Source organism: Mustela putorius, unplaced genomic scaffold, assembly GCF_011764305.1.
Source record: "Mustela putorius furo isolate JIRA1106 unplaced genomic scaffold, ASM1176430v1.1 tig00003859_pilon_pilon_pilon, whole genome shotgun sequence".
Lineage (NCBI taxonomy): Eukaryota > Metazoa > Chordata > Mammalia > Carnivora > Mustelidae > Mustela > Mustela putorius.
This window is the reverse complement of record NW_025422011.1, coordinates 34,345,385-34,372,716: the sequence shown is the minus strand read 5'-3', so window position 1 is coordinate 34,372,716 and position 27,332 is coordinate 34,345,385. Positions and strand designations below refer to the sequence as shown.

The 27,332-nt window shown below is 46.1% G+C and overlaps 1 protein-coding gene across 9 annotated transcripts in view; it reads left to right on the top strand.

Moving 5' to 3' along the window:
• The window catches only part of PPFIBP2 (PPFIA binding protein 2), a 145,787-nt gene that overhangs the window by 75,045 nt on the left and 43,410 nt on the right, over positions 1–27,332 (top strand). For 6 of the 9 annotated variants that reach the window (XM_004780164.3, XM_004780163.3, XM_013049785.2 and 3 more), the window contains 3 exons: positions 5,123–5,215; positions 9,310–9,423; positions 21,389–21,520. In XM_004780164.3, the coding sequence (XP_004780221.1) occupies positions 5,123–5,215; positions 9,310–9,423; positions 21,389–21,520 (339 nt within the window). Of the gene's footprint in view, positions 1–5,122; positions 5,216–8,778; positions 9,264–9,309; positions 9,424–21,388; positions 21,521–27,332 lie in introns of those variants that run through there. The other 3 variants (XM_013049787.2, XM_045065865.1, XM_045065866.1) reach the window with 3 other exon arrangements.

Below are 27,332 nucleotides of genomic sequence, written 5' to 3'. Positions count from 1 at the left end.
TAAGGGAGGAACTGCTTCCAACTGTACTTTGGTCTTTTGGCTTAAACAATGCTGTTTAAATGATTTCCATATTTCCACAATCATTCAGAAATGGGAAATACTAGTGCATCCCTCTACAAAGAACATCCCGTACTTGTATTCCCACACATTTTTGTGATTGACGACCTAACTGACCCTCTGCATTGATTGCTCTGTGAGGTAGAACTTTCTCCATTTAAAAGCTGGGAAGGCCCAAAATGAGGGATTCTAGCTGAGATCACACATGGTTAGTATAGCCCTACCTCCTAGCCATTCCTGGATGTCCTTCTGAAGATGTCCTACCTGTGTGGCAGAAAGCTATAGGAATTCTGTATTTGCATATGGAAGACCCACAGCAAAGTCTCCAGGGATCCCCTGCCTTGAATTCCAGCTGGGCAAGGGGTGGGTGTAGGGGACCCACAGCTCTTGGCCTCCCACTCCTAGACTCCACATTTGTCCAGCTATGTAAGACAGGTCCGTCTTTCAACATAGCTTCTTAAATGGTGGTTAGGTGGTTTCATGTTATCACCCTTCATTTATTCATTTCCCATTCATCCTCTTAGCCTTCCTTAATCTTCCTATTTATTGCTGTGTTTTCACTTATTTTTGTATCTCCCCCCCAACCATCCCCCACCATGCGTGCCCAGTGGATACCCATGGGCCTCATGCATCTTGTAACATTCCCTGCCTTAACCTTCTTGCTCTACATGGAGAATCATGGAGGCTAACAGGTCGGGGAGAAGAAGTCCTCCATTTCCCACATGAAGGAGACTGGGTGTCATTTTTATCCCAGTATATCCCATGCAGACACACTCTGTGCCACAGAGTAGATCCCTGTTGGCCTTCAGCAAGGATCCTGATTTTAACTACAGTTGGCTCAGAACTGACCATTCTTTCTTCAGCTGCCAGTTCAGAAAATCAACAGTAGGCAGAATTTCTTTGTAACTTTGTAACTGTATTCTCTCCAGATAGCAGGAATTCTTTCTTGTTGCCTAAGAAGTAAGTTTCACTCAGTTGCTTTATCACCCTTTGAGATAAATGCATGGGCCAGGGATTTTGGATTTTGGATTCTGGCAGCGGAAACTTGGTTTGAACCATTGCAGATTAGAGGCAAGCAACAGGAAGGGCAGAATTGCATTTGCTGCCATAACCACGTGCCTTTTCTCCCCTAATGAAATCCCTCACCTTCAGCTGAGGAGTGTTGGCATTCAACAAGGTAATTCTAAAATAATCCTCTTCATGGCTCTGTGCTCAGTGGAGATGGTGTTTTATCTGGAACAAGAGATGGAGATGGTGTTTTATCTGTTTTCTACGGGACTGCAGTTTTCAAGGTATCAGTCTTACCTAGATTGCAAAGATCTGGCTCGGTATGTCAGGAAAAGCATAAGATGGTGATTCTGCTGACCTGTGTTTGGGACATTGTCTCCATTTCACTGATGTTCAATACCTCTCGAAAGCTTGCTAGAGAACAGTGGTGATTTTGGTAGACTGAACAAGAGGGGAAGGTGCTCTGTTACTCTCAAGTAGTGATTTGGGGCAAGGGAGGTGCCTTTGTGCCAGGCACACTGTCCTACGGGGCAGCGTGCCTGCTGGGAGAGGGTGTGTCCTTCAGACTGCCATAGGAGGGAGGAAGTACCAGGAACCAACATTGTTGGTACTCAAACAGTGCTTCTAGATTTTAAAGTGTATTTTATTTATCAAGAAAATATTTGAGGGACGCCTGGGTGGCTCAGTGGGTTAAGCCGCTGCCTTCGGCTCAGGTCATGATCCCAGGGCCCTAGGATCGAGTCCTGCATCGGGCTCCTTGCTCAGCAGGGACCCTGCCTCTCTCTCTGCCTCTGCCTGCCTGTCTGCCTGCTTGCGTGCTTTCTCTCTCTCTCTTTCTGACAAATAAATAAATAAGATCTTTAAAAAAAAGGAAAGAAAGAAAATATTTGAGCTTCTTAGAAAAATTGTTATGGTTGAAATAAAAGCCCACCTTGACCAAACCTCCTGTCCCCAGCTTTCCGTAGCCCAGACACTTCCCCAGGAGAGAGCACTATTATAGTTGCTGTGTAGCCTTCCAGACACTGGGTCAGTTTATTTTCATTCATATGTCATACACGCATGGAGCCCCACAGTATTGTTTTCTAATGTCACTTTGTATGATTCTTTGGATCTTGCTATTTTCACTATCCAATATGTCTTATTATCATGTTTTGGAATGTCACAAACTATCCATAATGTGGATGAACCATTGTTTATTTTGCCACTGCTTTGTTTTTTTTTAAGATTTTATTTATTTATTTGACAGAGATCACAAGTAGACAGAGAGGCAGGCAGAGAAAGGGGGGTGAAGCAGGCTCCCCACCACGCAGAGAGCCTGATGCGGGGCTTGATCCCAGGACTCTGAGATCATGGCCTGAGCCAAAGACAGAGACTTAACCCACTGTGCTATCCAGGTGCCCCTAGCCATTCCTTTATTAATGGACAGTTAGGTTCAGTATTTTCAAACCTTATTTTCAGTGAATTTTTGTACAATCCCAATATATAAATTTTTATATATTATCCTCAATTAATTATATATATCTTCAATTAAGCCGTAACAGAAAACTTACTGATTCAGTACGTAGTCACTTAGGCAAAATACTGTTCATGCCTTGTTCTTACACTTTGTGCCTCGGTTCCCTTTTCTGCAAAATGGAATCAAAATAGTACTCCTCTCACAGGCTTATGGGAAATATTAAAAGAGTTAAGGCATGTAAAGTGCTCGAAACAGTACCTGGCGATGTTGAGCACTACGCAAGAGCTTGCTGTGTATCTCCACATCTTTGGCCCAGACGATCCATTAACCTTTGACCTATTTAGAGGACATCCCAAGAAAGCAGTGAGTTCTGCTGGGCCCCCTACTGTGAGGTTAGCATCATAGATGTTGGTTGTCTACCCCACTGCATAGAGTATCTCTCTGAAAACTTTGAAGCCTGTCCTTTCTGTAGGAATAGTTAGATTTCTCCTAGGCCGTCATTTTGACTGTATTCACCATACTGATCTGGGCATCTTGTAACTCACTGTGCTTTGCTTTTTCCGCTGGCTGCTAGAGTAGATCCAGATTTTTTTTTTTTTTAACTACGGTCTAGCATCTGTTGGAGACTCTAATGGCATGCATTTGTGTATTAACTGACCTTACGATATCAACTTGATTTGAGGTCAGTTAGTAAAAATAACTGTGTCTCTGGGTGACTGTACGGGTAGACCTGTAACATGAGGGGCGTCCTGGGTGCCATTTGCCTGAGGCACAGCAATGTGGTGACTTGCTGGAGTCTTGTGCCAGGAGTCTTCCCTTTGGGCTTCTCTCCGTGACCACCCACAGAGAAGTGGCAGCCAGCAGTGCTGGGCGGCCCCTTACACGTGCTGACTGTGGTCCTGGGGCTGGACACGCACAGCTTCCCCTGGGAGCCTGGGTCCTTTTTTCATCATCATGTGAGTTGTTCCACAGAGAGGCTCTTGACCTGCTGTTAGCAATTATTTTCCTCTCCTTTAAGGGTCTGAGAAAACATGGGTGATAATTATATCCTCGCTTACTCATCAGAGTTTGACTGTGTGAGGAGCAGAATTAATGTCACAACAATAAACTGCCATCCTCACAAAGAAGTCATTTGTGATTGTGAAGGCCCTTTGTCTATGGTATGAAAGAGCTTCCATAACAATGAACAAGACACAGACTAGAGAGCGGCTGGAGCCCAGGGCAGTGAGCACTGTGGCCTGGCACAGCCGCCCTGGGAACCAGCCCCCGAGCAGGTCCTCCCCCTGCACCTCCAGCAGCAAGTGATTCTCTATCAAGTGACGTGCCAGGCCTTGAATGTGGTACCTATTTCTCAGTCCCTGTTTCTGTCCCAGGACTAGGACTGGCTCTGCCCCTGCCCTTACTTGGTGTGCACTGGGGAAGGGGTGGGACAAGGGAAGGAAGGAGTGCCCTTGGCAAGCCCATTCTGAAGGTTGGAATGTAGGGAAATGGGCTCAGAAGGGGGCCACCTTCAGGCCTCTGTGCCTGGGTTCTTCTCTGACCCACTCCTTTGCACAACCATGATTTGCCTTTGGAATGGAGGATACTCCTCATGAACCTCAGAGCTTTACTTCTCTGGACCAGCCCAGATTATGATGATTGTCACTTACCCATTTAGCAATAAGACCTGCTTTTTCAGGTTGCCAAACCCCTGAATGGCCTACTGTGGGCCTCTGGGTTTCGGCCTTCCATTAAGCATGGAGGGAGTGTGGATGGCATTCGGCCAATTCAGGACCATTGGCAGCCACCTCTCTCCCTCCTCCCTGCCTGGAACCAGGTCAGACACACCCCCAAAGTGCCTGCAGCCTCCTCCCGTCTCTTGCTCAGAGCATTTTATAAATCCTGCTCTGCCCCCCAGCCCCCCACCCCACCATCTGCCAGTTCACAGCTTCTCCCGCTCGTCTGTTTTCCAGCTTCTGGTTATTTCATTTCCTGTTAGCTCTTTGAGATCCCTCTGACTGTCACTTGGGTTCTTCTCGGATATTTTCACCTTTTCCTGCAGTGTTGGAGCTGAGACAAGCAAACACACTGCATGCCTTGCCGCTGGGTCCCCCATCCTCCATGTTCCCCACAGTGCTCCAGACGGGCCTCCGTGCTGTGAGCAGAGCCTCGGCTCTGGAGAACACTGGAGTGGGAGTCAGGAGAGACCGAGATCTGTGCGGGACTGGTTCCCACATAGTTCCTTGACAAATGTACCAGCTCTCGGGCCTCCTCGAAGAGTAGACTCCTTGCCGTTGGGGCCTCTGGCGGGCTGGGCCTCCTCCTCCACCAAACGCAACCCGACATGCCCAGTCAAGTGCAGCACCACTGGGTCTGGAGTTCCATCAAGGCCTTCCCGGCCAAGGGTGAGGTCATCCAGGGGCTGGTGTGGCCAGCATTCAAGGCACACCTATCAGTGGTCCTCCTCATAGTAGTTTTGAAATCCCGTGGTTTCCTGTTTAGGTAGGTGGTTTTGCACATGTAACCAGCGAAACTGTCCTCACAAATTGCATACTTCATTTGGAAACTGGGAAGATGTTTTTCCAGCCTTTTAAGTACATAGTTTTTTTTTCCCCCTTTTAGTCCCAGGTAAATCACCAAGGTGCTGCTAATAATGAAACGTACCAGGAACGCTTGGCACGTCTAGAAGGAGATAAGGAGTCCCTCATTTTACAGGTGGGTCCACTTTCGTGGGAAACAGCTTATCTTGTTACCTCCAGCTCTGTACGTACCCTGAGTGGGAGGGAGGCACAAGAGGTTTTTTCTGTTGGATCTATTCTCTTTTAAAGTGTTTTTAAAAAGACTCTTCCTGAAACAAAACAGAAAGTAACTGAAGCCACAGCTCAGCTGGAGTTGGCCTTGGGGCTGTGAATGCATTCATTTATTCATCTTGTACTGTTTGAGCACCCACTTCTTCTATACACTGGGAGCTCTGTGGCCAGGCTGATAAATGAGGCCCTGTCCTCTAGGAGCCCAGAAGCCTTGTAAGGGAGATAAGATGTGTCTTCCTGGCTCTAATAAACCAGCCATGAGTGATACGCACATAGGGTTGATGTTAACTGTATCAGGCCCAAATCATCTGGAGCTGGATCCAGACTGATCCCTTTGAGGCCAAGTCCCCTGGGGCTAGTAACACGGGCTCATGAGTCTTTGAAGACTTTCTTGCTTCAAAGAGAGGAACTCTAAAACTTTTTATGGAGAAAGATAGTCAAGGAACATTTTCTGTTCTGAAGACTCAGGTTCCCTGGCAGGATAGAACATTGAGCCTTCTTATGTGAGGTTTGTCTCTGACAGGGGTTCTCCACTGTCTTAGCTCTCAGATGTGTAAATCTAGCATTTGTACACTGTCAGACACTGTGATTATTGATTTGGAGAATAAGAAGATGACTGTTCCAATCTTGGCTCATTAAAAAGCTTTTGAAGGATAGTAGTGAAACAGGATGGGGGCAGGTAGGGTTCTGGAACTCTTCGCAGGCTGTGGGCTTTAGCTTAGTGCACTGGAATGAAGAGGCTGCCATATGTTTGGCTTTTTTCCTTCTATTTCACCTTTCTACTTCGTTTTATGAATCTAAGAGTAAGAAATAATTATTTTAGGAACTTTGGAAAGTCAAAAAGAGTTTTAACATTTTGACCTCTCTTCCTTGACATTTTTTTTCCCTGTCCTGCCCCATTTTTTAAAAATTAAGCTCACACCAAGTATACAATTGCATAATTTTGCCTTTTCGGAGATTTTTTTCTCCATAATTTACTCATTAAAAAAGATTTGAGTGCTCACCCCTTGGCAGACACTAGTTTTAGGTGCTAGGGTTGCAGTGGAGACAAAAATAATTCAGCTCCCTGTTCTTACAGAGCTTGTGTGTCTGTGTCTATGTACATGTCAGTGTCTATGTACATGTGTATGGGTTCAAGTATATACAATAAACCAATATATAAAATGTTTCTGGCAGTGATAAATACTATGGAGAAAAAGAAAGCAAGGTGAGGATTGTGTAGTCAGAGAACACCTCCCTGAGAGGGGGAGTCCTGAAGGAGGCTAAGGAGGGAGCCCTGCAGATGCCTGGAGAAGCACATTCCAGACAGAGGAGGTAGTCTGTCCAGCGCACACCCTGAGCGAGGACAGTGCTTGGTGTGTAGGAAGGAGCAAGCAAGGGCCTTTGTGGCTGGAGTTTATGACCATGAAGATGTCTGGTGGGGAGCTGCCTTCAGAGAGGTAGGAGGGGCTGGATTATATGGCACCTTATATCGCATGTATCTTGAGGGATGTGTATAACTTGAAAGTCCATCCCAATGACACGATTAATCAGAGTGTCTGGTTTAAATTTTTACAGCAAACAGGGTGATCTCGCAGACTTTTGAAACGGGAAACTTCGTGGCAGACCTAACATGTTCCTTTTTAAAGGAATTTAATTTAATAAAGGAGTCCTGTGTGATAATGTTCTCTTTGACATTCACAGTTTTTTGTTTGTTTTTTTAAAACATCCAGACTCCTTGGATAATCCTTATTGCAGCAGTCCTAACACAATTGGGAACCTGCTAATCATGGAAGTCAGAGGTGGATCCTTGTGGTTTCTGTTCCAGGAGCTTGTGACCAGACTTTCAGAGCTGCTCTTAGGTGATCACTCTGTTTTGTAGTGGGCCCCCATGGAGCTGCTAGGCCCCTCAACTTGGTAGAACCTCTCGCTTCACTTACAAGGCAGCTTAGCCAGAATGAATTAATTGAAGCACTTGGTCCAGAATGTTTTTCCTGGGTCTACTTGTAGAGGAGCAAGGCAAATCACACATAACAAAATACTTTGTTTTCAGAGTAAATTAAAAAGAAACCCCAAATCTTCTGTGCTCACTTCAGCAGCATGTGTACTAAAACCAGAATCTTTTCTATCTTCATGAGAATGTAATTTTTTTTAAAATATTTTATTTATTTATTTGACAGACAGAGAGAGAGCACAAGTAGGCAGAGAGGTAAGTGGGGTGGGGGGGGTAGTAGGCTCCCTGCTGAGCAGAGAGCCCAATGCGAGGCTCGATCCCAGGACCCTGAGATCATGACCCAAGCCAAAGGCAGAGGCTTAAACCACTGAACCACCCAGGCGCCCCGAGAATGTAATTTTTTTAAGGTAAAGCTTTTCACCCCCTCCCTTTTTTACCACATCTATATTCCATCCAGCACCTAAAATTATGGCTAGCATGTAGTAGGGACTCAAAACGTATTTCCTTTTATTGAGTAAAGGTCACATTGTAGGATCTTTATACATTTGTCCCAATTTTCTGGGCCTCTCCATAGTCCTTCTGAGTATTCAGTTTTGTGAGGACACTGTAGACCTGTATATCCTGAGTCATGCACAGCCGAGCTCTACAGGCTATGGAGCGCAGGAGACCTCGGGTCATTCCTCCGGGTAACCCCAGTGCATGACTCCGAGGTGTGGTGCGGACAGTATGTGTTAATCCTCATAATCAGATTAACCATCACATATTCCTCCCAAACAGAAACTCTGGAACCCAGGGAGATTTGAAAGGCCACCCCAAAGAATCTGTACTCTTTTGAAGGTAGGGTTGGTAGTTAAAAAAGGCCAGGACTGCTGATAGTGTTGGGTCACGAGGATTGAACACTCCACCACAAAGGTTTGTTTTTCACATGGGCCCAAAATGACAGAAGGTGCCTGTTTTGGGGACTGTACATGGAATATTAGCACACTACTTACCAACTTCAGGAATATGTTCCAGCCATTCTTTAATCATGTGGAAATATGAAAATGAAAGGCTTAAAGTGGCATTAGTAGATTTCTTCCCTGTAAAGTGAGCTTTGTGATTGATAGTCTGTTCAAACAGAAGTGAGTAACTCCTTCACACTCCAGCTATCATTACAGACTGAGAAATCACTTAGGATAATCTATATGTAAATGGCCACGACTCCACCACTGGTTAAAAACCCGAAGTGTGTTGATCTCAGTTTACCGGTCATTGATTTCTCTGTTTGGGGAGGCCACTCATTCTCTTTCTTCGTCTTCCTGCTCTGAGGCGCCTTTTAAATAAAAAGGAGGATCCTGGAGCAGTTTGCTGAGAGCAGGCTATGGAAATTCTCTAGGTTTGTATTGAGGACATAATTTCAGTGACTGATATAAGTGGATTTTTATTAATTCCAGTAGATATTCTGTGTGATTTTTTTAGGTGGAGGACTTTCCCGCCGCTCTATGTGCGTGGGGCTGGTGTGTGTTATGACTTAGAGTCAGGTTTTGGCCTGTGAGGCACAAACACCTCCCCGGAGCCAAGTTCTGTCAGTGCTAATACATGCCCTTTACATCCCACATTCCTTAATTGCTTCAGAAGCCCCGCCTGATAGGTGAGCACTCATCACACCCTGAAGAGAGAGGGAAGGTCATTGGCTAGTCTCCCCAGGAGCTTGGCTTGCCCTTCCACACTAGGTGGCAGGAGCCCTGGCAAGCCAGCCGAGATATGCCTGGAGGTCCAGACTGAGTGAGCTCGGTGAGCCGACTGAGGAGCAGGAGGCCAGCCCGGAGGCAGCACGTGTGGCCGTGACTGCTGGGTGTTTCTCTCTCGAGTGCCTCAAGAGCAGGGAAACGCGGCAGCGTCAGTGAGGCAGTGGCGAGGTAGGAAGGCAGCTGGAGTTTTCTTCATCCAGAACCCTCAATCCTCCCCCCGTGGCGCGCCGCCTGCCAAAAAGGAAAGCCATCTTTACGTAAGGATCAGCAGCCTGGTCTCACAGCCCCAGGTGAGCCGTCTCTGCTCCTCCAGCATTGCTTTATTTCTTGGGACAGGTGAGTGTCCTCACAGACCAAGTAGAGGCCCAAGGAGAGAAGATCCGTGACCTGGAAGTGTGTCTGGAAGGACACCAGGTGAAACTCAATGCTGCTGAAGAGATGCTTCAGCAGGTAAGGAGGCGGGGGCGCGGAGGGCGGGGGCGCATGCGCGTGCGCAAGCCTCAGGTTCTAAAGCCGCTTCTGTGGGAGTCCCTTTCTGTGTCCAGGTCACTGCGCTCACTGCTTACTTCCCCATCCTGCCTGGAGGTGGGCTGGGCTGCTCCATGTGCGGTGTTTATACAGCAGGTGAAACCAGCCAGGAACTGAGAGTTGCAGGGGAGGAGAGGGAGGGAAGGACTGGCCTGAGAGGAATAACCTGTTGGGCAGGTTAGACAGATTCCCAGGTGGCACTTTCTCCCAGGGGTTCGGGTTCAGGGGCCAAGTCACCCTTCTCTTCTCAAGGCACAGCTTCACAGTGGGTGGCATCTGGGATTTTAGAAAGGCAGTTCACTTTTTTCTTTTTTTCTTTTAAGGTTTTATTTTATTTATTGGAGAGAGAGGGAGATAGCAAGAGAGAGCACAAGCAGAAGGCAGGGGAGCACAAGCAGAAGGCAGGGGGAAGGAGAAGTGGGCTTCTGCTGAGCAGAAGGATGTAGGGCTGGATGCCAGGCCCCTGGGACCATGATGACCTAGCCTAAGGCAGATGCCCAGCCAACTGAGCCACCTAGGCCCCCTGGTTAGCTTTTCTCCTCCCTCTTCCCATCTCACTCTTGCCCTCCCACTCTTGTAATCTTCTTTGATAGGATTTAATTCATAAAGAATATGTTAATGTTATCTAGTGGTTATCAAAATGAAAAATTGACCTGTTCTCATACCATTCAAATAAATCTCTTCAGTGCCTTGTTTCCTTTTGGTCCTTGTTGTCATCAGATGTGCGTATAATTTACAAAGCCCTGTTCACACCACAGATAGAGTTAGTCCTCTGATTTTGTTAGGCTTCCAATCAGCGTGAAGTTTTTTCCATTTTTAAGTCTTGCTGTATAATTTTCTTTACTATCACTTAGAAGCTTTTTTTTAGCTCAAAGTATAATAATCGTTTTTCTACTCTCAAGTAGTTTTTCCCTATTTAAAATGATGAGTTGTTGTTTTTAGGAAGGGGTGTTGAATTTTTATTCAGTCTTTTCAGAAACTGTTGAGAAGCTAATTAGAATTTTGTGAGAGTTATCAAGGTGATCAGTCTGATGTCCTTGAATCATTCTTGCATTTTCACTTATTTTGGGAAATAGACACATGAACTTCAGTCATGGTTTATGCTTTGTAACTCCTGCTGTAGTACTTGGCACCTAGAAGGTGCTCACTAATTATTTAAAGAATGACAGTCCCTTAACATGAACGGGTTCAGTCAGATAACTGCTTTCAATCTTTCCCCCAAAGCTCTTAACATTTTTTATTGTCACGATCAGCGTTCAAGTCTTTTCTTGGTTGAATGATAATGAACACAGGCTTTGAGTTTGACATTTGGTCTTAAGATAAATGTTTTGGTTCCCATGTATTTCTTAGTTTTGAGTACATTTGAAGAACTTTTTAAGAAAAGTTAGTATTTCTATGCAGATGTCTTAAAAAAAACAAAAAACAAAAAACTAGTTCCAACAACTCAGAAGCTGTTTGCTCTCTAGTTTGCTTTATTTTCAACTCTGATTAATAAGTTACCACATTCTTGGCTCTGTTTGATTTTTCTTCTTTTTTTTTAAGTTTTTATTTATTTATTTGCCATAGAGAGATCACAAGTAGGCAGAGAGGCAGGCAGAGAGAGAGGGGAAAGCAGGCTCCCCACTGAACAGAGAGCCCGGGTTCGGGGCTCAACCCCAAAACCCTGAGATCATGACCTGAGCCAAAGGCAGAGGCTTAACCCTCTGAGCCACCCAGCCGCCCCCTGATTTTTCTATTTATTTATTTATTTTTTTAAAGATTTTATTTACTGATTCCACAGACAAAGATCACAAGTAGGCAGAGAGGCAGGCAGAGAGAGGAGGAAGCAGGCTCCCTGCAGAGGAGAGAGCCCGATGGGATGGGGCTCGATCCCAGGACCCTGAGATCATGACCTGAGCTAAAAGCAGAGGCTTTAACCCACTTAGCCACCCAGCCGCCCCCTGATTTTTCTATTTAAATTGCATGCATTTCTCTTGCTCATCCTATTCCCTGAAAATCTCAATCTCAGTAGGAGTTGAATTGAGTTTATTTTTTCAAGCAGTATCTTTCTTTTGAAGGCCAGGAAAGAAAATAGCCTGATGGAAAGATCTCTAATTGCGGGAAAGCATTTTCACAAAGAGTGATGGGAGAGCCTGCTAGATTGTCAAGGCCGTGTAAACTGTGGATTTGAGATGGAGATGAGGGAGATGGGTGATAGAGTGTTACAGAACCCCAGGCAGAGACCAGGAAGATTTGAATGTGGAAGGCAGACGTGCCGGGAAGGTGTCAGAAGGTTGATGTTTCAGGAAGACAGTGCCTGGTGGGTAGCCACGTAGTCAGGGGTCAGAGAACAGCTGTGTGTGGTGCCTGTACTACCTGACCACCTGTCCTGGCTGCTCTTCAAGATTGTGCCCCCCTGTCAGCGTCTCTGTGCCAGGGGACCTGATGTTAGTCCCAGCACCACCTGGGCAGGCTGTCTTGTCCTTCTAAGCATCAGCCCACAGACTGGATTTTAGACTTTTGAAAAAGTCTTAAGCTCAGATACCTTTGATTTCTTATTTATTCTAAATCTTTTTTGTGTTATGAGTGAGGTTCCAGGCATGGGGTTTCTGTGTGCCAGAGCTGGATGTTGTGGCCTGGTAGATTTTGAAGTGCAGTAGGTCTTATTTGTTACCTCTCTGGTTTAAAGATCTTACCGAACTAACCGAAGTTATTATTATTTATTAAATTTTATTTATTTACTTGAGAGAGAGAGAGCATGCATGTGCACACACAAGCAGGGGGGAGGGGCAGAGGGAGAAGGAGAAGCAAACTCCCCACTGAGTAGAGAGCCTCTATATGGGGCTCAATCCCAGGACCCTGGGATCATGACCTGAGCTGAAGGCAGACGCTTAACCAACTGAGCCACCCAGGCGCCCCTAAACCAAGTTATTTTTATGCTCATCACTTTCCCTGTGTTCTTTCCATCTTTCAAGGATAAAATGAAGGGAGTGTGGAACACTCACTTTTGGCACATTCTGGGTTCTGGTCATAGGACCCATTTGAGCCTCAGCTCCCACTCATGTGTCTGCTGGTCTTGGTGGCACCTGGGCTGGAGATGTTTGAGTTCTCCACTCCAGATCCCCTGTTGAACAATCTGCTGCACATGCTGACCCTTTCCTGAAATATGCTTGGTGCTCTTTGAAAAGGCACCTAACTAACTCTCCACAGTGCTGAGGTGGAGCCGTGGATGGGCTGGGACCCCATTACACACGTGTCCTGGGAACTGAGGGTAGGCAGATCCTGGACTGCAGGGCTCTTGGCTTCTGGTGATAGGAACAGGAGGACTCCCAGCCCTGAGGCAGAGAAGGGAGGCAAACAGTTGCCTGTTTTTGCCAGCCCTCAGAGACTGTTCCTGCCCTGAGCCAAGCCCAGCCTCTTGCTCCGTGGCCCAAAGGGCTCTGAACAAGGTCCTTTCTCAGTCAGTGTGGAGCCTTCTGAACTGCCTGTTGACACTGACACCCTTGGGGACTCTGTTCCTGGCCACACTTCTCCAGTGCATGGAGTGGCCTTGTCTGCAGGAGGCAGCCGCTACTTGCCTGGAGCTGACTGCCCACGTAGGCCCAGTGCTGTTAGATACTCTAATTTTTCACAAAAGGCTGGGAATCCAGATTTTTTTTTTTAAGATTTTATTTATTTATTTATTTGTCAGAGAGAGAGAGAGAGAGCGCGAGCAAGCACGCGCGCGCGCATTTGCACAAGCAGATAGAGGGGCAGGCAGAGGCAGAGAGAGAAGTAGACTCCGCGATGAGCAAGGAGCCTGATGCAGGACTCAATTGCTCCCAGCATCCTGGGATCATGACTTGAACTGAAGGCAGCGGCTTGACCAACTGAGCCACCCAAGCTTCCCTGGAAATCCAGATTTAAAGATAAGTCTTTCTATTTTAAAAACACTGGCAACTAATTTAAATGGGGGGAAAAAACACCTACATGTGGACCACATCCCGCATACCTACAGGCCAAGCCGGGCCCACAGACTTCTAATCAGCAACCACTGCTCTAGACTCCACCCTCTCTACTGGCTAGAGTGCTTGTGGGACTTTCAGAACCCAAACCCAACCACCATAGCCCCAGCCCTGTGCTTACTCACATAGGCTCCAGCAGCCCCACCAAGCCACATCTCCCCACAGCTGTTTGTTCCCCTCCCTCCAGGAGCCCAAGATGGGAGAGAGTTAGCACCTCATCCAACTTGTGAGCCGCACACTGCTTCACCCACCCCTGCTGGGTGCTGATCTCTCAGTTCCCATCTGTCTTTTTTTATGTATTAATCCATCTGGTCTCCAGAGGGAGGGAGCGTGAAGACCTTGGGGTTAGACAGACCAAACCAGGGCTGGTCCATGTGAGCAGCACTTAGATGATGGACCCATCTGAGGGCAAATCCTTGTCTGCAGCCCTCTGCAAGATTCTGGGTGCAGCTGTGAGCATCTTTGGGGACTGCCTCTTGGAAGCACTTACTCAGGTATGGTCTCAGACTCACTGAACAGGTATGGATTTCCCAGGGAACCTTTTCCATTAGAAAGAGTCCTTTTCCAAAAAATCTATAAATGGGTCTTAGAGAGACCACAGACTGGATTTGTTTTCCCAGGTCTGGGTAGTCTGGGCCTAGGGGCTGACCTTCGCCTTCTCTTTCCTAAGCAGATCAAGGCATTGCCTAGCAGTGTCTCTGAGGGCTGCACTCTGGGCTTTCCAGAATTAGCACCCCAGGAACACAGACATGAAGCAGCAGTCTCCTTGTCATAGCTAGCTCAGACTAGCAACAAAATCTGTGTTACAGGGCAGGTTCTTCATGGCCTGCTGAAGCAGTGAGGTCCCTGGTGGCTTTTTCTAAAGTGGCCTCTAGAGTCCTGCCCAGCACACTCCTTAGCCTCTGATCTTTCTCCAGAGGATGATGACCTTAAGGAAGAAGCTGATGCAATGTAGTGGTTAATAGACTTTACACAGAGCTGGCAGTGAAATGAAGTGCTTTCTAGGGACTAGCCATTTACAGATGTAGTCAGTGTCGAGCAGAAAAGAGGATCAGTGTCAAAAAGGAAACAGGCTAGGGGAGCCACATGGGGAGGAAGAAAGGATGCAAACCTCCTTGTGAGGACACACTCCAGCTTTGGGGTAATGTTAAAGGACACCAGCCTCAATTTCAGTCCTACCACCCGACCTGGAGTCCCAGGTTTTAGGCAACCTCATTGTCTGGGCTGCCATTTAGGTGAGGTTTGGAGAGACAGATTTTGGCATTTGGAGTCAGCAGGCATGGCTTTCTATAGACTCACCTCTTGCCGTTGATCTGGGAAAGTCGTCAAACTTGGGTTCTTATGTATGGAGAACAGGGATGACAATATGGGCTCTACATTGCTCACCTCTTAGAAGTGGAGTATGGCTATTTCAGTTTCATTAAAAACAGAGTTATCTTGGGCTCCTGGGTGGCTCAGTGGGTTAAAGCCTCTGCCTTCAGCTCAGGTCATGATCCCGGGGTCCTGGGATCGAGCCCTGTGTTGGGCTCTCTGCTCAGCAGGGAGCCTGCTCCCCCCCCCCCTTTCTCTGCCTGTCTCTCTGCCTGCTTGTGATCTCTTGCTCTGTCAAATAAATAAATCAAATCTTAAAAAAAAAAAAAAGCGCTATCTCACAAATCACCAGTTTTAAGACATTGAGTGTGGGGATTGGGGGCCCAGGATACCCAGTTGAGTGTGGGATAATGGGTCCAGTACACTCCCAAGGGTCATCAGCACCTGCCTAATTTCCCAAGAGCACCTTTAAGGAGGTATTTCTGTCTCACAAGGAATATTAAACAGAGCTCTGTACATGATCCTGTGAGAGCACAGATCTGTCTTAGGAGATAGGACACTTGAGGCACAAGTGAAGAAAATGCCAGTTATTTGCCAGTTATTCCCTAAACCTACACCCACCCACCCCCCTGGGAGATTTCTGAAGCAGAAATAACTGCTTTCCTCCAGTTTATCTTTGATGTCTCGTCTTTGTACCACAGCATGAAGTAAGTGCTTTCCCCTCCTTTCACAGGGTAAGGGGACTGAGGTTCAGAGGGATGGTTTCATTAGTGGGGACCGAGTCTGGACTCGAACCCAGGTTGACTACAGGCACTTCTCAGCAGTGTTATTCACAAAAGCAGCTTTTTGGCATTGCCTAGGCCTCTTACTTCAAAGGGCAAAGGGACACATGTTTTCTTTCATGTCTTTCCATGGCCCAATCTTTCATTCTGGTTTCAGATTGCCGGTCTGGCTCCAGTCCTCTGTCATTGGTCAGTAACTCCCTGGGTCAAGTTCCACACTTAAAGATGGAAGTAATTGCTTCAAGATGTGGCCTTTAAGGAGAGAATAAATTGAAAGGCCATTTCTTTTTTATCAGCTCCAGTCTCAAACTGAGCTTTGGAAAAAGGAAATGACGTTTCTCTCTGAGATGTAAGCTTTTATTCCCATCTCTGGGAAAGATGTATTTGCCCTTCTGGAGGAGGTTACTGGTAGTGGTGAAGTGAGAGGGGTGAGTGATACTTTTGTTCATTGGGTTTTTTTTTTTTTTTTTCTGAAAGTTTCATGACCTAGTTCTGTGATGCTTCACAGTAACAAACACCACCTGCCTCACATAGCACCTCCTCCTCTTCGTTTGCACTGTCTTAAAACAGTTGGGAGAGTGGAAGCTAATGCAGCTTATGAAACCTCTCCCCCTTATCTCTAGCTCCCTCCTTCCCTACATTTCACCTCTCCCCAACATTATGGTAGCTGCATGATTCCAAGAGATTCCCAGCCAGATCCACCCTGTAGATCCGAGCAGGGACCAAGCCTTGCCTTGGTGCTCCAGACAAAAAGGCTGGATCCAGAGATAACTCCAGTTTTCAGGATGAGAGATGGGGATCCAACAACCTTTCTCTTAAGGCACAAACTGAGTAAAAGCAGCTAGCAAAGGAGGATGGAAGAGAAAAAGATCAGGAAAACCGGAAGGATGAGAGGGAAAGTAGTATCTTAGACTGTTAAGTGGGTGAAGAATCAACGGTTGAAAGCTGAGAAGTACAGGTTGTATCTGAAAGTTTGGACATTGGTCCCCAGAACCAGATCTGTTTCTGTGCGCTACCTTCTGAAAGCAAAAGCTGGGTTGCAGGAATGCAGATATCTTGTGGAGAAATGACGTGAAAGTGAGGAAGAAGAGGCAGCAAGGGTAGATTCTTCTTTTAGAACTTGGCTGTTAAGGGGTGAGGGAGGGATTGGAGAGAGAGTACATTCATACCAACAGTGCACAGAGAGCATGCATTTGGCTAGCGAGAGCAGAAGGGAGTTGATGGTGGTTGCTTCAGGGGAAGGCAAGGTCAAGAGGGAAAGTTCTTTTGAATGTCAGAAATTTGATCATGCTTATAGCCTGAGGAATGGGAGCTGATGGTGAAAGAGATTAAATGCCTGTCAGAGTGGATGATTAATAGTCCTACCCTAGTGTAGCACAGACTGGGTGGGAACTTCCTCACAGGCAGGACAGAGGTGAGGGAGAGCATAGGACCAGGTGAGTAGGCATCCTTCAGAGGGAGAAACCGGACCAGGACTCTGAGATCACAGCCAAACACTAATGACTGACCAGGGAGGTAACTTGGAAGCCTTGGACATCAAGCTGTGTGGAGATGGCATGAAGTCTGGAGAACAGGAGATAGTCAGCAACAGGAAGGTGGGTGAGATGGGGCAACTCCAGGGCAAACTCCAGAATCATTGTGTCCTTGAAAATGTGCTTTTTATGTGCAACCTGGAAGCTTACTGGGCTTCAGAGTGGTTCTTAAAAGTGAAAGAACTCAACATGAAACATGGACTTGCTTGCTCTAAGCGTGGATTTAAGAGATTTGAATAAGAGGTGTTTCTGGGAAACTTTGAAATAGAAAGGATATAAATTCAACGAATGATCAGATTATTTTTAAATATCTTTTCACTAAACAGGAGAGGTTATTTGAGAAGAGGGAGAAACAGTGGGATTTGTGGCTGGAGGAGAATGGGAAAGATTTGGACGAACCAACCAGAGACAAATGCAAGGGTGCCAGGTGGTCTTGGAAGATCAGCTATCATTAGATAGCATAACTTTGTATGGAAACCAACTGGCATCATTAAGTGTCATTTAGCAGCAGTTTTCAGGCCATGGAGACTAGAAAGATAGAAGACTTTGAGGTTTGGCATGGACTGGTCTCTGGTAAAGCAAATGCACTTCAGGTCTGGGGGCAGGGATGAGCTGGATGAGGAATTTTCTGATGCAAATGTGATACATTTGAAATGACCTCAAGCTGTGGAATGGATAAGGAGGCAATTATTATTTAAGGAAGTTGATAAAATAGTGCCCACAGAAGAAATTAAAGATTATTCGAGTTACTAGTTGGGAAAATTTAAGGTCAGTAGACTGTGGCCAAAGGAGACCATTTCAGAGCTGAAGATTTTAGAAGCAGAACAAATGCGTTCTAGACAAAGGTGAGGGCCAAGTTGTGATAATCCCGGTGAGAAACTGAGGCAAAGCAGAAGCAAAGCCCATTGGCATTGCGGTCAAGAAAGCTGAAGCCAGAGTGGATATGGGAAGACTCACAAGAAACAAACAAGGATGTTGACGTTACAGAGGAAATGGAATGTGCCCAAACTAGGTAGAGAAACTGTTGATCAAAAAACACAAAAGCCCTGAGGAAAATGGGAGACTGTCTTGGGTTCTGGATGTCTGGGAGAAATTGCTGTAACCGAATGGCGCTGCCTTAGAAGAGGAGGGCAGGTGTAGATGATCAGTAAGGACAGTAGTGGTCTAGAAACAGGGAAAAATTGTCCAGTAAGTTGGTTTGTCAGAGCGGAGTGGACTGAGCTTGAGATGACTGGGGAGGTTAGGGCGTAGGATGTCCAGTCAGGATTTAGTTTATGCTGGAGGGAGAAAGAACAGTTGAGAGTGTAGGGTAGTTAAACCCTCTTAGGACACATATGATAGAGTATTTAGCATGTACTAGTGGCTGGAGGCCATGTGAGCCTGGAGATGGGAGGTGGATCTTGACTGGGATGAGCTTGTCCAAGGCTGGTTTTGAATTCAGGAAGTAGGACAGTACTTACTGACCAGGATGAGGGGTGACGGTAATGAAAGGTAGAGGCATATGCTAACAGATAGACTTGAGTGTAATCGCTAATAACTGGAATGTGCACGTGAAATGTTAGTGTGACGAATTGGAACCCCAGCATGACCAACTGGAAGGGCTACTGGAACTTTAGGACGACCAGTTAGGCTATTATCCTCATCAGCTGGAACATTGGTATGACCAATTAAAACAGCTAGAGGGATTCTGGCAAGAGCAGAAATAGAGTAGATTCTTAGTTTTCAAGAGAGATCTATTCTGAGGCTTTTTTTGAATCCCACCAACGCAGTGTCATGAATGCTAGTTAGTAGACAGACTGCAGCTTACGATACTCAAGCACTCAGTGGGCTTTGTTTTTAACGGTCATATCACTAGGCCTTGACATCTGGTAGATATTTAAAAACATATTTGTCGAGTAAATGATTAAAGTCTCATGGAAGAATATTTTCTCAGTTGTTGGTGCTCCAAAGCAGTTGTCTCATGGACCCTGATTTGTAGAGTTGTTTGTCTGTCTCTTTGCCTCAGTGGCTGAAAAGCTCATACAGGCAATATGGTCCACCTCTAGGAGTCCACAGAACTTTAGGGTAGGTGGTTTTTTTTGTTTTTTGTTTTTTGTTTTTTACCAATGATGGCTCCAGCTTTAACTTCTTTTCCTACCTGCTTTAATTCTATGATTTTACATTTTAACTCAAATTGTTCATTTTTCAAACAGTCTCAAATCATTTTTGGAACAAAGCAGGTATATGAAAGGATGGGGAGAGAAACACAGAATGAGATGGTGGAGGCCGAGGGGAAGGGGGAGGAGTAAGAGGGAGGTAGGAGTGAGTAGGTAGTGTTGGGGAGATCGCATCTTAAGGTAGTCTTAGTACGAGGCCCTGGTAGAAAGTGTGCGCTCGACCACATCTTGGCAATTTGAGGTGCGCCTGGGTGGCTCAGTCGATTAAGTGTCTGCCTTCAGTTTAGGTCATGATCCCAAGGTCCTGGGTTCAAGCCCCACATGGGGCTTCTTGCTCATCAGGCGTCTACTCTCTATTGCTCACCACACTTGTGCTCACTCATGAAAAAAAATCTTTAAAAATCTTGACAATTTGAGTGGCAGTTTCCTTGACTGAGTGAATATAAATGAGTTTTGGAATCCAGCAGACTTTGGTTTGAAAACGGACTCTCCTTGCTGTTTTTGAGCGGTATGTGTCTTCGGCCAAGACGGGCCAATGTCTGAGCCTCGTTGCTCATCTGTTAAATTAGGATAATATTTACTATCCCATCACTAGGAAGGTTTATTGAGAGCATGTATGCAAAGTACCCAGGGGGGTTGGGCACAGAGGAGGCACTCACTGAATCTGTGTGTCTTCTCTCCTCCCCCCTCCAGCGTTACCCATATTTATCTGGAAGACTCCTCGTGACCAGTACCCTTTAGTTCAGGCACTGAGTGTTGCTGCCTCTGCCCTGTACACTGGCTTCAAGTTGAGCTGAAACAGAAAGAGCTGGCCTCTTCCGCCCTGTGCTCAGTGAGCTCATTTTGCTGAATTTCCTGATACTCCTCCCCTCAGATTACCAGATAGATAGTTTGTAGCATGGCTTTCTGAGACCCTGAGGGCCTTTGCCTAGGGAATCCTGTATTCCCAGTTAAATCTCTGTCCTGATTTGGTTTGTGGTCTGAGGACAGTTCGGGATATGTGAAATCATAGCTGTAGATCACCCTTCTGGTACTAAGGTTGGGTTGCCCAAGAGAACCTAAAATGTTCACCCTGTGACAGGATAGTGTGTCTGTTCTGGCTGCTCATTTGGCTGGTTAGTCTCCAAATTGCCCTATTGTAATCTTTTAGCTGGGAACTGTGTATCCAGTATCTACCACGTGCCCAGATTTGGGGGTTTATGGACCATTGCCTTTTGCCAGTGGAGAAGTGTTGCCCCGGACGTTAGGAATGCTCATGGTTTTTGAGGGCCTACATAATCCCTAGTAGTTCCCAGCAGGCATTTTGTCTAACACCTTTGTTTTTTGTCTTATTTATGCTTATTACATGTATGTATCGATGGCAGGCTGTTGTCTACTACTGTTCCAGTGACGGCAGGTCTTAAAACCTCCTCTAGCCTGGCCTTAGAAAAAGGAAAGATTCCTACTTAATCCCTCAGTGGCTCAGAAAGCTCAATACCACATAGGCTAGGAAAAATCCATATCACATACATAAGATTCTAATCATTCACTAAATACTCATCGAGTATCTGCTGTATGCTCTAGCTCCCTCCTAGGCTCATTGTAGTGAACTCTTACAGTGAAATTTGTTCAGGATGTGGGCTAAACATTGAGCCCAGGAGATGATTTAGAATCCTTGATTTTGAAAAATATGTTGATGATGTAAGCTTGATTTCATTTGTTTGTTTGTTTGTTTTGTTTAGATTGAGAGGACCTGTTGGTTTGCTGTAAAAATAGAGATAGAGAAAATGAGGGGTTTTTTTGTTTGTTTGTTTGTTTGTTTTTTTGTTTTTTAGCAAACCTGTCCCTTTTTCTGTACTTGGAAATAATGGTTTCTAGAGGCAAACATTTTTTTTTTTTTTTTTTTGAGTGCTATAGTCCACATCGTTTCTCAGAGCACAATGGGTAGTGGCAGGGGCTGTGCTCTCTCTGAATGACCCAGGAGCAGCCCAGGTCCATCCCTCCTAGACCTGTGGCTCCCATGTAGCAGTCTCAACTCTGTTGTCCAACATATAACTTAGAGATTGCCTTCTGCACTCTGGATGGAGCTGCAGTTGCCTTGTTGCCAGGGAGGCTGTGATTTTGAGATATGGGTTTGCTTGCAGGAGCTGCTAAGCCGCACATCTCTTGAGACCCAGAAGCTCGATCTGATGACTGAAGTTTCTGAGCTGAAGCTCAAGCTGGTTGGCATGGAGAAGGAACAGAGAGAGCAGGAGGAGAAGCAGAGAAAAGCAGAGGTGAGTGTGATATACCAAATTCTGGGGGGCAGGGGGTAGGATACGTACTGTTCTAAACTCAGAGCAGGGGAAGCTGGTCTAATGTGGACTCAGGCCATCTGGTCAACCCCAAGCCTGGCAGCCAGAAGTGTCTATGCACAAGAGACGCAATGATCTGTTAATACCAAGTTATCAGGTTTTGCTGTGGCTGCAAATTTCAGCAGTGCCCAAACCACCCAGTTTTGGCTCTAAGGCTTTATCCTCCCTCAAGCTGCTGACAAGGATGGAAGGGAAAGCAGTAGGTGGGGAAGGATCAGATGAGATGTGAAGGGACCCAAGATGTCATCTGTGAGAGCCAAGGTAATGACCATGTACTGGGATGAAGTCTGCTGCCCAGTAGGCCACTAATCCCATATCAGAGGAGCACATTTCACAGATCCAGGTGGAACCCTTAGATTATGTGCTTCTTTTCTCCTAATAGGTCATAGGAATGAGCCCATGCAATGTTTTCCTGCATTGTTCCCGTTTTTGTTTCAGGCTCCATAATGCCATTGGCCAGAGCATGCCAGACTCCTTTTGGGGATGAATGTCTTAGATAAATTCTAGGCTCAGAGCTGCTTCTGTTGAGAGAGAATATCCTGTTTTAACCTTAGATAGCCACCTTCCATGTACCTCTACCTCTAAGTTCCTGTGTTTGTACCTGGCAATGAAAGATGTGGAAAGAAGATAGGCTTTAGGTTTAGAAACACCTTGTGTTCAATTACTGACCTACCTGCTTAGTAAGTCTTTGAATTTCATTCCCCAAGCTAGCTGCTTAATTTCTCTGAACTTCAATTTCTTTACCTGTACAATGGGTAACTGTGGGAAGTCCAAATCAAATCACAAAAGTTAAGTCCCTGTCATAGTATCTGGCATGATATAGGTATTTGGTTTATCTTCATGCACATGCACATTCGCACTTGCGCGCGCGCACACACACACACACATTTAGGAAATCTCCAAAATCTAAAAATTGATCTTGTTCCTTTCTATTAAGTACCATCATTGTGTGCACTGAAACCTGCCCTATTGCTGTGTTTACTGGGGAAACACTGGTGATAGAAGACACCTGTAATATGTGGGCAACTCTATGCATTGCTTTTGAGAAGTTGCTCATTGGTACATAGTGTTGCCAAAGGAAGAACTCTCCATTACACTGAAGACAGTGTCTTCTAGTGCTTAAGAGTACAGGCCCTCCAATCAGATCTTCCAACTGTAGCTTTGAGATCTTAGGCAAGTCATGTAACTTCTGCTTTTCCTCTGTGCAATAGAGAGAGTAATGCTTGGGATTTCCGGCTGATTCTGAGGAGGGAGCAAGACCTTGTGTGTGTAGTCCTTAGCATAGTGCTGGACACAGTAACATAGAGCTTTTATCTATTACTTACCAATTGTCATTAAGCATGCTGTAGATGGCAGTGTAGATTGAGGTATATTGAAAAACTACAAAGTCACACAGATTGAAAGCTTACCTGGATGAAGTGTTAGTTGAATAGACTTTGCTTCTTAAATGCAAGAAAAGGAAAGAGGGAAACTGAATTTTCTCCAGGTTTAGAGGGTTTTGGTTTTTGTTGTTGTTTTGTTATTGTTATTGTTGTTGTTGTTGTTGTTGCTTTTTAACCAGTGTTTCAAGTTGTGTGATTACATGTGAACATACATTGAGGCTCTGGCAACAGAATTCAGTAAACTCTGAGAAGTCTTAAAGTGTTAGAGATAACTCAAAACCACTTAAATTTAAAAGAATAGGTAAAGCTGGGGGTTATTAGGTCACACAACTTGACATGTCTAGGGTTTAAAGTCCCATACCACTAAATCCAAGTGACCTCTGGGTGCCATTAAAAATCAGCTGTAGTGTATGGTTTGGTTCTGCTGTAGCCTTATTCTCAGGAGGTCTCAGGATGGCCCTCAGCAGCTCTAGGTCCTGCCAGCCAAGCAACCTGTGCAGAGAGAGAGTCTCTTTCTTAGAGGTCCAGCAAAAGCCCCCAGATTACCTCTCACCGGGCCAGTTTGGGTCACATGCCTGCTTCTGAACTGTAGGGAGCATGTGGGTGGGTGTGAGTCCATCTCGGAGAGAAGGCAGAGTTAGTACCAACCTGGGACAGCTGAGTTCCTTTCTGGGGAAGACAGGGTGGAAGGAGAGCTCCTGCTTCTGGGCCAAGGACAGCTAAAGCAAGCAGTCATTTTGCTGTTTGCTTTATTTTTTTCTTTTCCGAGGGATTATGTTTCAATCCGAATTCTTTGTTTTTGTGTTCCACTGGGCTATTCATGCCTGAGACAACATAGACCCTGAGCCTCTGGCCTCAGTCCTGCCAGATAACAGCCCTTCCCAGTTGCTAGTACAAACATTAGGTTTCTACGTGGAGGAATTTTTTTAGGCTGTTCCAACCTGTGATATTCCATGAACAAACACATGACTTGAAACGCACTTCTCCTTCTTAGAATTGAACATAATCCTTCCTGGTATGCTCAGAGGCTCTGCCACGATTTGCATTTGCATTCCCTGGAGCCCCAGAGGCTTAAAACCCCGGGGTGGTGGGGGGTAAAGTTGCCCCTTGTCATGCACGTGGACGTGTTAGAAGGGGGCATTTAGCTAAAGCCTCCAGAAGCTGTATTTACATGAATAGGGACAATGCTGCTTCCCAGCCTGCACTGCTGCTGGTTTTTTTCCCAGTGAATATACTTAGCCCAAGGCCTCATGGCTTGTGGTTTGGAAAGGCAGGACCTTTCTCTTTGTTTTGTTTGTTTTCTGGGGCAGCAGGATCTGAAACTTCCTCCATATAGTTCAGGCTTTATCCTCAGATTCCATTTTATGTTTCAGTGAAAATTGAAAAAGGATGCTGTGAACCAGAGCACTGCAGGCTGCTTCTTTCTGTCTGGCTCTGGTTCCTCCTGAAGCCTGTATCCCGCTGCCTCTAGAAAGGTATGGAAGTAATACTAGATGGAAGTGATTCTAAAAACCTGAGGACTTTGGAGGTGCAGGTTTCTTGTCAGATTGAGAGCAGCCAGCCTTGCTTAGGAGTCTGTCAGTGAGATGTGGGTGAAAACCAGGTTTTCTGTTTGCCTTTACTCACCACTCGTGAGCCTTCTGCAGTGTTTCTGGGTCGTTTCAGGAGACCAAGCCTTGAATCAGTTAGGTTTACTCCTGAGAAGCAGGACTGCCGAGGAATGGCTACCCTGGAAAGTAAATAACAGAATTGGGAGGATGGAACATAGAAGAGCCAGAGGCAAAAGGAACCCTCTGGGTGGCACACTGTATCACAGGCAAGTCCTTCAGGAGGCATCTTCCTTGGAACAGGAAGTCTGGTTTCCCCCAAGCCCTGGAGATGCAGGGGGGCATGCAGCTAGATCCCTCTGTGGGATCCAAGAGGGCTGTGTGCTATACCAGAGCACCCTGTAAAGAACTGAGCAGGGATCCAGCAGGTCCTGGAAAGCCAAGTCAGCCCAGTTGATCAGGTCTATACACAAATATGAAGAGAACCAGAAAGAGTCTTTAGGATTTCTGGCAGAAGACAGAATGTCTTACAGCATGGGTGGTGGTGTCGTCCTTCTTTCTTCCTGTGGTTAGCACCTCGGAAGGGAGGGATTCTGATTTCTGAGCTGGGACAACCAGAGGGATGGACTTGGAGCACAGAGCAGGGGCTAAGAAGGTGGTATTTGCTCTGGGACGAGCTGGCATGAGCAGGAGAGTTGCAGGGTTTTTATTTATTTTGATTTAGGGATTTTTATTAACATGGGAAATAGACATTCCAGCAATTCAAAAATTAAGTGTTCAAAAAGGTATATGCAGCAGAAAGTCCCCTTCCCTGCCCCCCAAGCCCACCGTCGGGAACCACAGTGATCAGTTTGTTTGTATTGGTTTGTCTTCTCCCAGAGTGCTGCACAGATGAGCAAATTTGCAGATTTTATGTGGAGATACATATGTGCACACACATTCTCTCCCTTGTTCTTATACACATGCCCACTACTCTAGACCTTCTAATTTATTTATTATTTTTTAAGATTTTATTTATTTATTTGACAGAGAGCAGAAGCAGGGGGGAGCAGCAGGCAGAGGGAGAGGGAGAAGCAGGCTCCCTGCTGAGCAGGGAGCCCCATGTGGGGCTCCATCCCAGTGATGAGGGAGCAGGAGGCTGGCTGAGGACAAAGCAAAAGCTGGCGCCTTGCACCCCCTCTTCACCCTTTCCCCTCCATATGTGTAGCATCCCTCAGGCAGCCCTGACTGCCATGAACAATAAGCAAATAGAATTCTTTCTTTAGTCGTCGGCTCCGAACCTCCTCACCCCACCGAACCTGACTTAGGTTCTGGGACTTCATCACCAGGACCCTGAAATCATGACCTGAGCTGAAGGCAGAGGTTTAACTGACGGAGCCACCCAGGTGCCCCTAGACCTTCTAATATGGCATTCTGGGAGTTTATTTCATACCAAGTATGTTTTTCTAAAAATGTATTTATATTTATATCTGCATATTATTTCATTATCTGACTGTACCCGAATTTGTTTGGCCTGCCCTCTTTTGATGGACACGGAAGTGGTTGCCCAGTGTTCGTTACTACAACGAACATCACAGAGAACGCTTCTGTGAACGAGCTTGCATGTGTGTGAGGATACTGAGGTGCAGTCACTGGGTCGAAGGCTACATGTACAGATAATATCTACATGGCAGATATTTCCATGTTGTCCTGTGGAGCATAGAGGTTATATTCCCATCAGTAATGTGTAAATGCCAGGCCAGTATTAAATTGAGCATGAAGCCAGAGAAAGAAGAACTACGTAAAATTGGGAGCGAGCTTAACAGGTGGGAAAGGGCTAGGGAAGACCATGATTATGGGAGGTGTCCAGTGGCTTCACATAGAAAAAAGCCGTAAAGAAGAACTTTGATGGTTAGCGAAGCAGGAGTAATAAAGCCAACTGAGGGTATGACACACAGTGGCAATTAGAACCTCAGAAATGTCACCTGGACTTGGTTGGTGACACAGGACCCAAGAATGGGTGTGCCCTATGGAGGAGAAACAGACTTGTTAAGAGGGGAAGTAGCCCAGCCCTAAAGAGAAGGATTCGAAACGTCAGTTGAAACGCTGAGCCTGAGGATGGATGCCCTGGAAAGTAAGGCATGGGTCGGTAGAGTGAAGGCAGTGTCCTAGAAGTGTTGGGTGCACCTCATAGTCTCTCTGAGCCGAAGAGGAAGATGGGTGCACCCTGACATAGATCCCCAGACACATAAAGGCGGACAGCAGTGTGCACAACTCCCAGAGATCTCCTCCAGCTGAACACTTAAGTACTGGAGAGGTTGGTGTTTGGTGCCCCAACCCCTTACTTGTTTCAACCCAGGGGATGTGTGCAGAGAAAGACACTAGAAAACTGCCACCCTGGCTGTAATGTCACAGCAAAGGAGACACTAGGGTATGAGGGCAAAGTGGGTGCCTTGAGAGAGAGAGTGGCCATCGTGCTGTGGGTCCATGACAGGGAGGGAAGGCTGGGCATAGCCACAAATGCCCTGCAGGCTTTGGAAAATCAGACTTTTGAAAGTTCAGAAATACCACAGCAGATGACTCAGGAATATTGAACTTAAAAATAATGTGATTTCTGACTGTAATCTCCCAAATGATACTGATGAAAGGAGAAGCTTAGAGGCGCCCTGAGAGACCCTAGTATTCAAATGGGCTCATATAAAAGCTGGAAAGGACCGAACAGAGTGTACCTGCATGAGCAGCGCCAGCAAAGGCAAGCCCCAAACAAAGGACAGTGCTGAGGATAGGGGAGAGGCTTTTTGTTAAAGTTACGTTCTCCATTCTTCG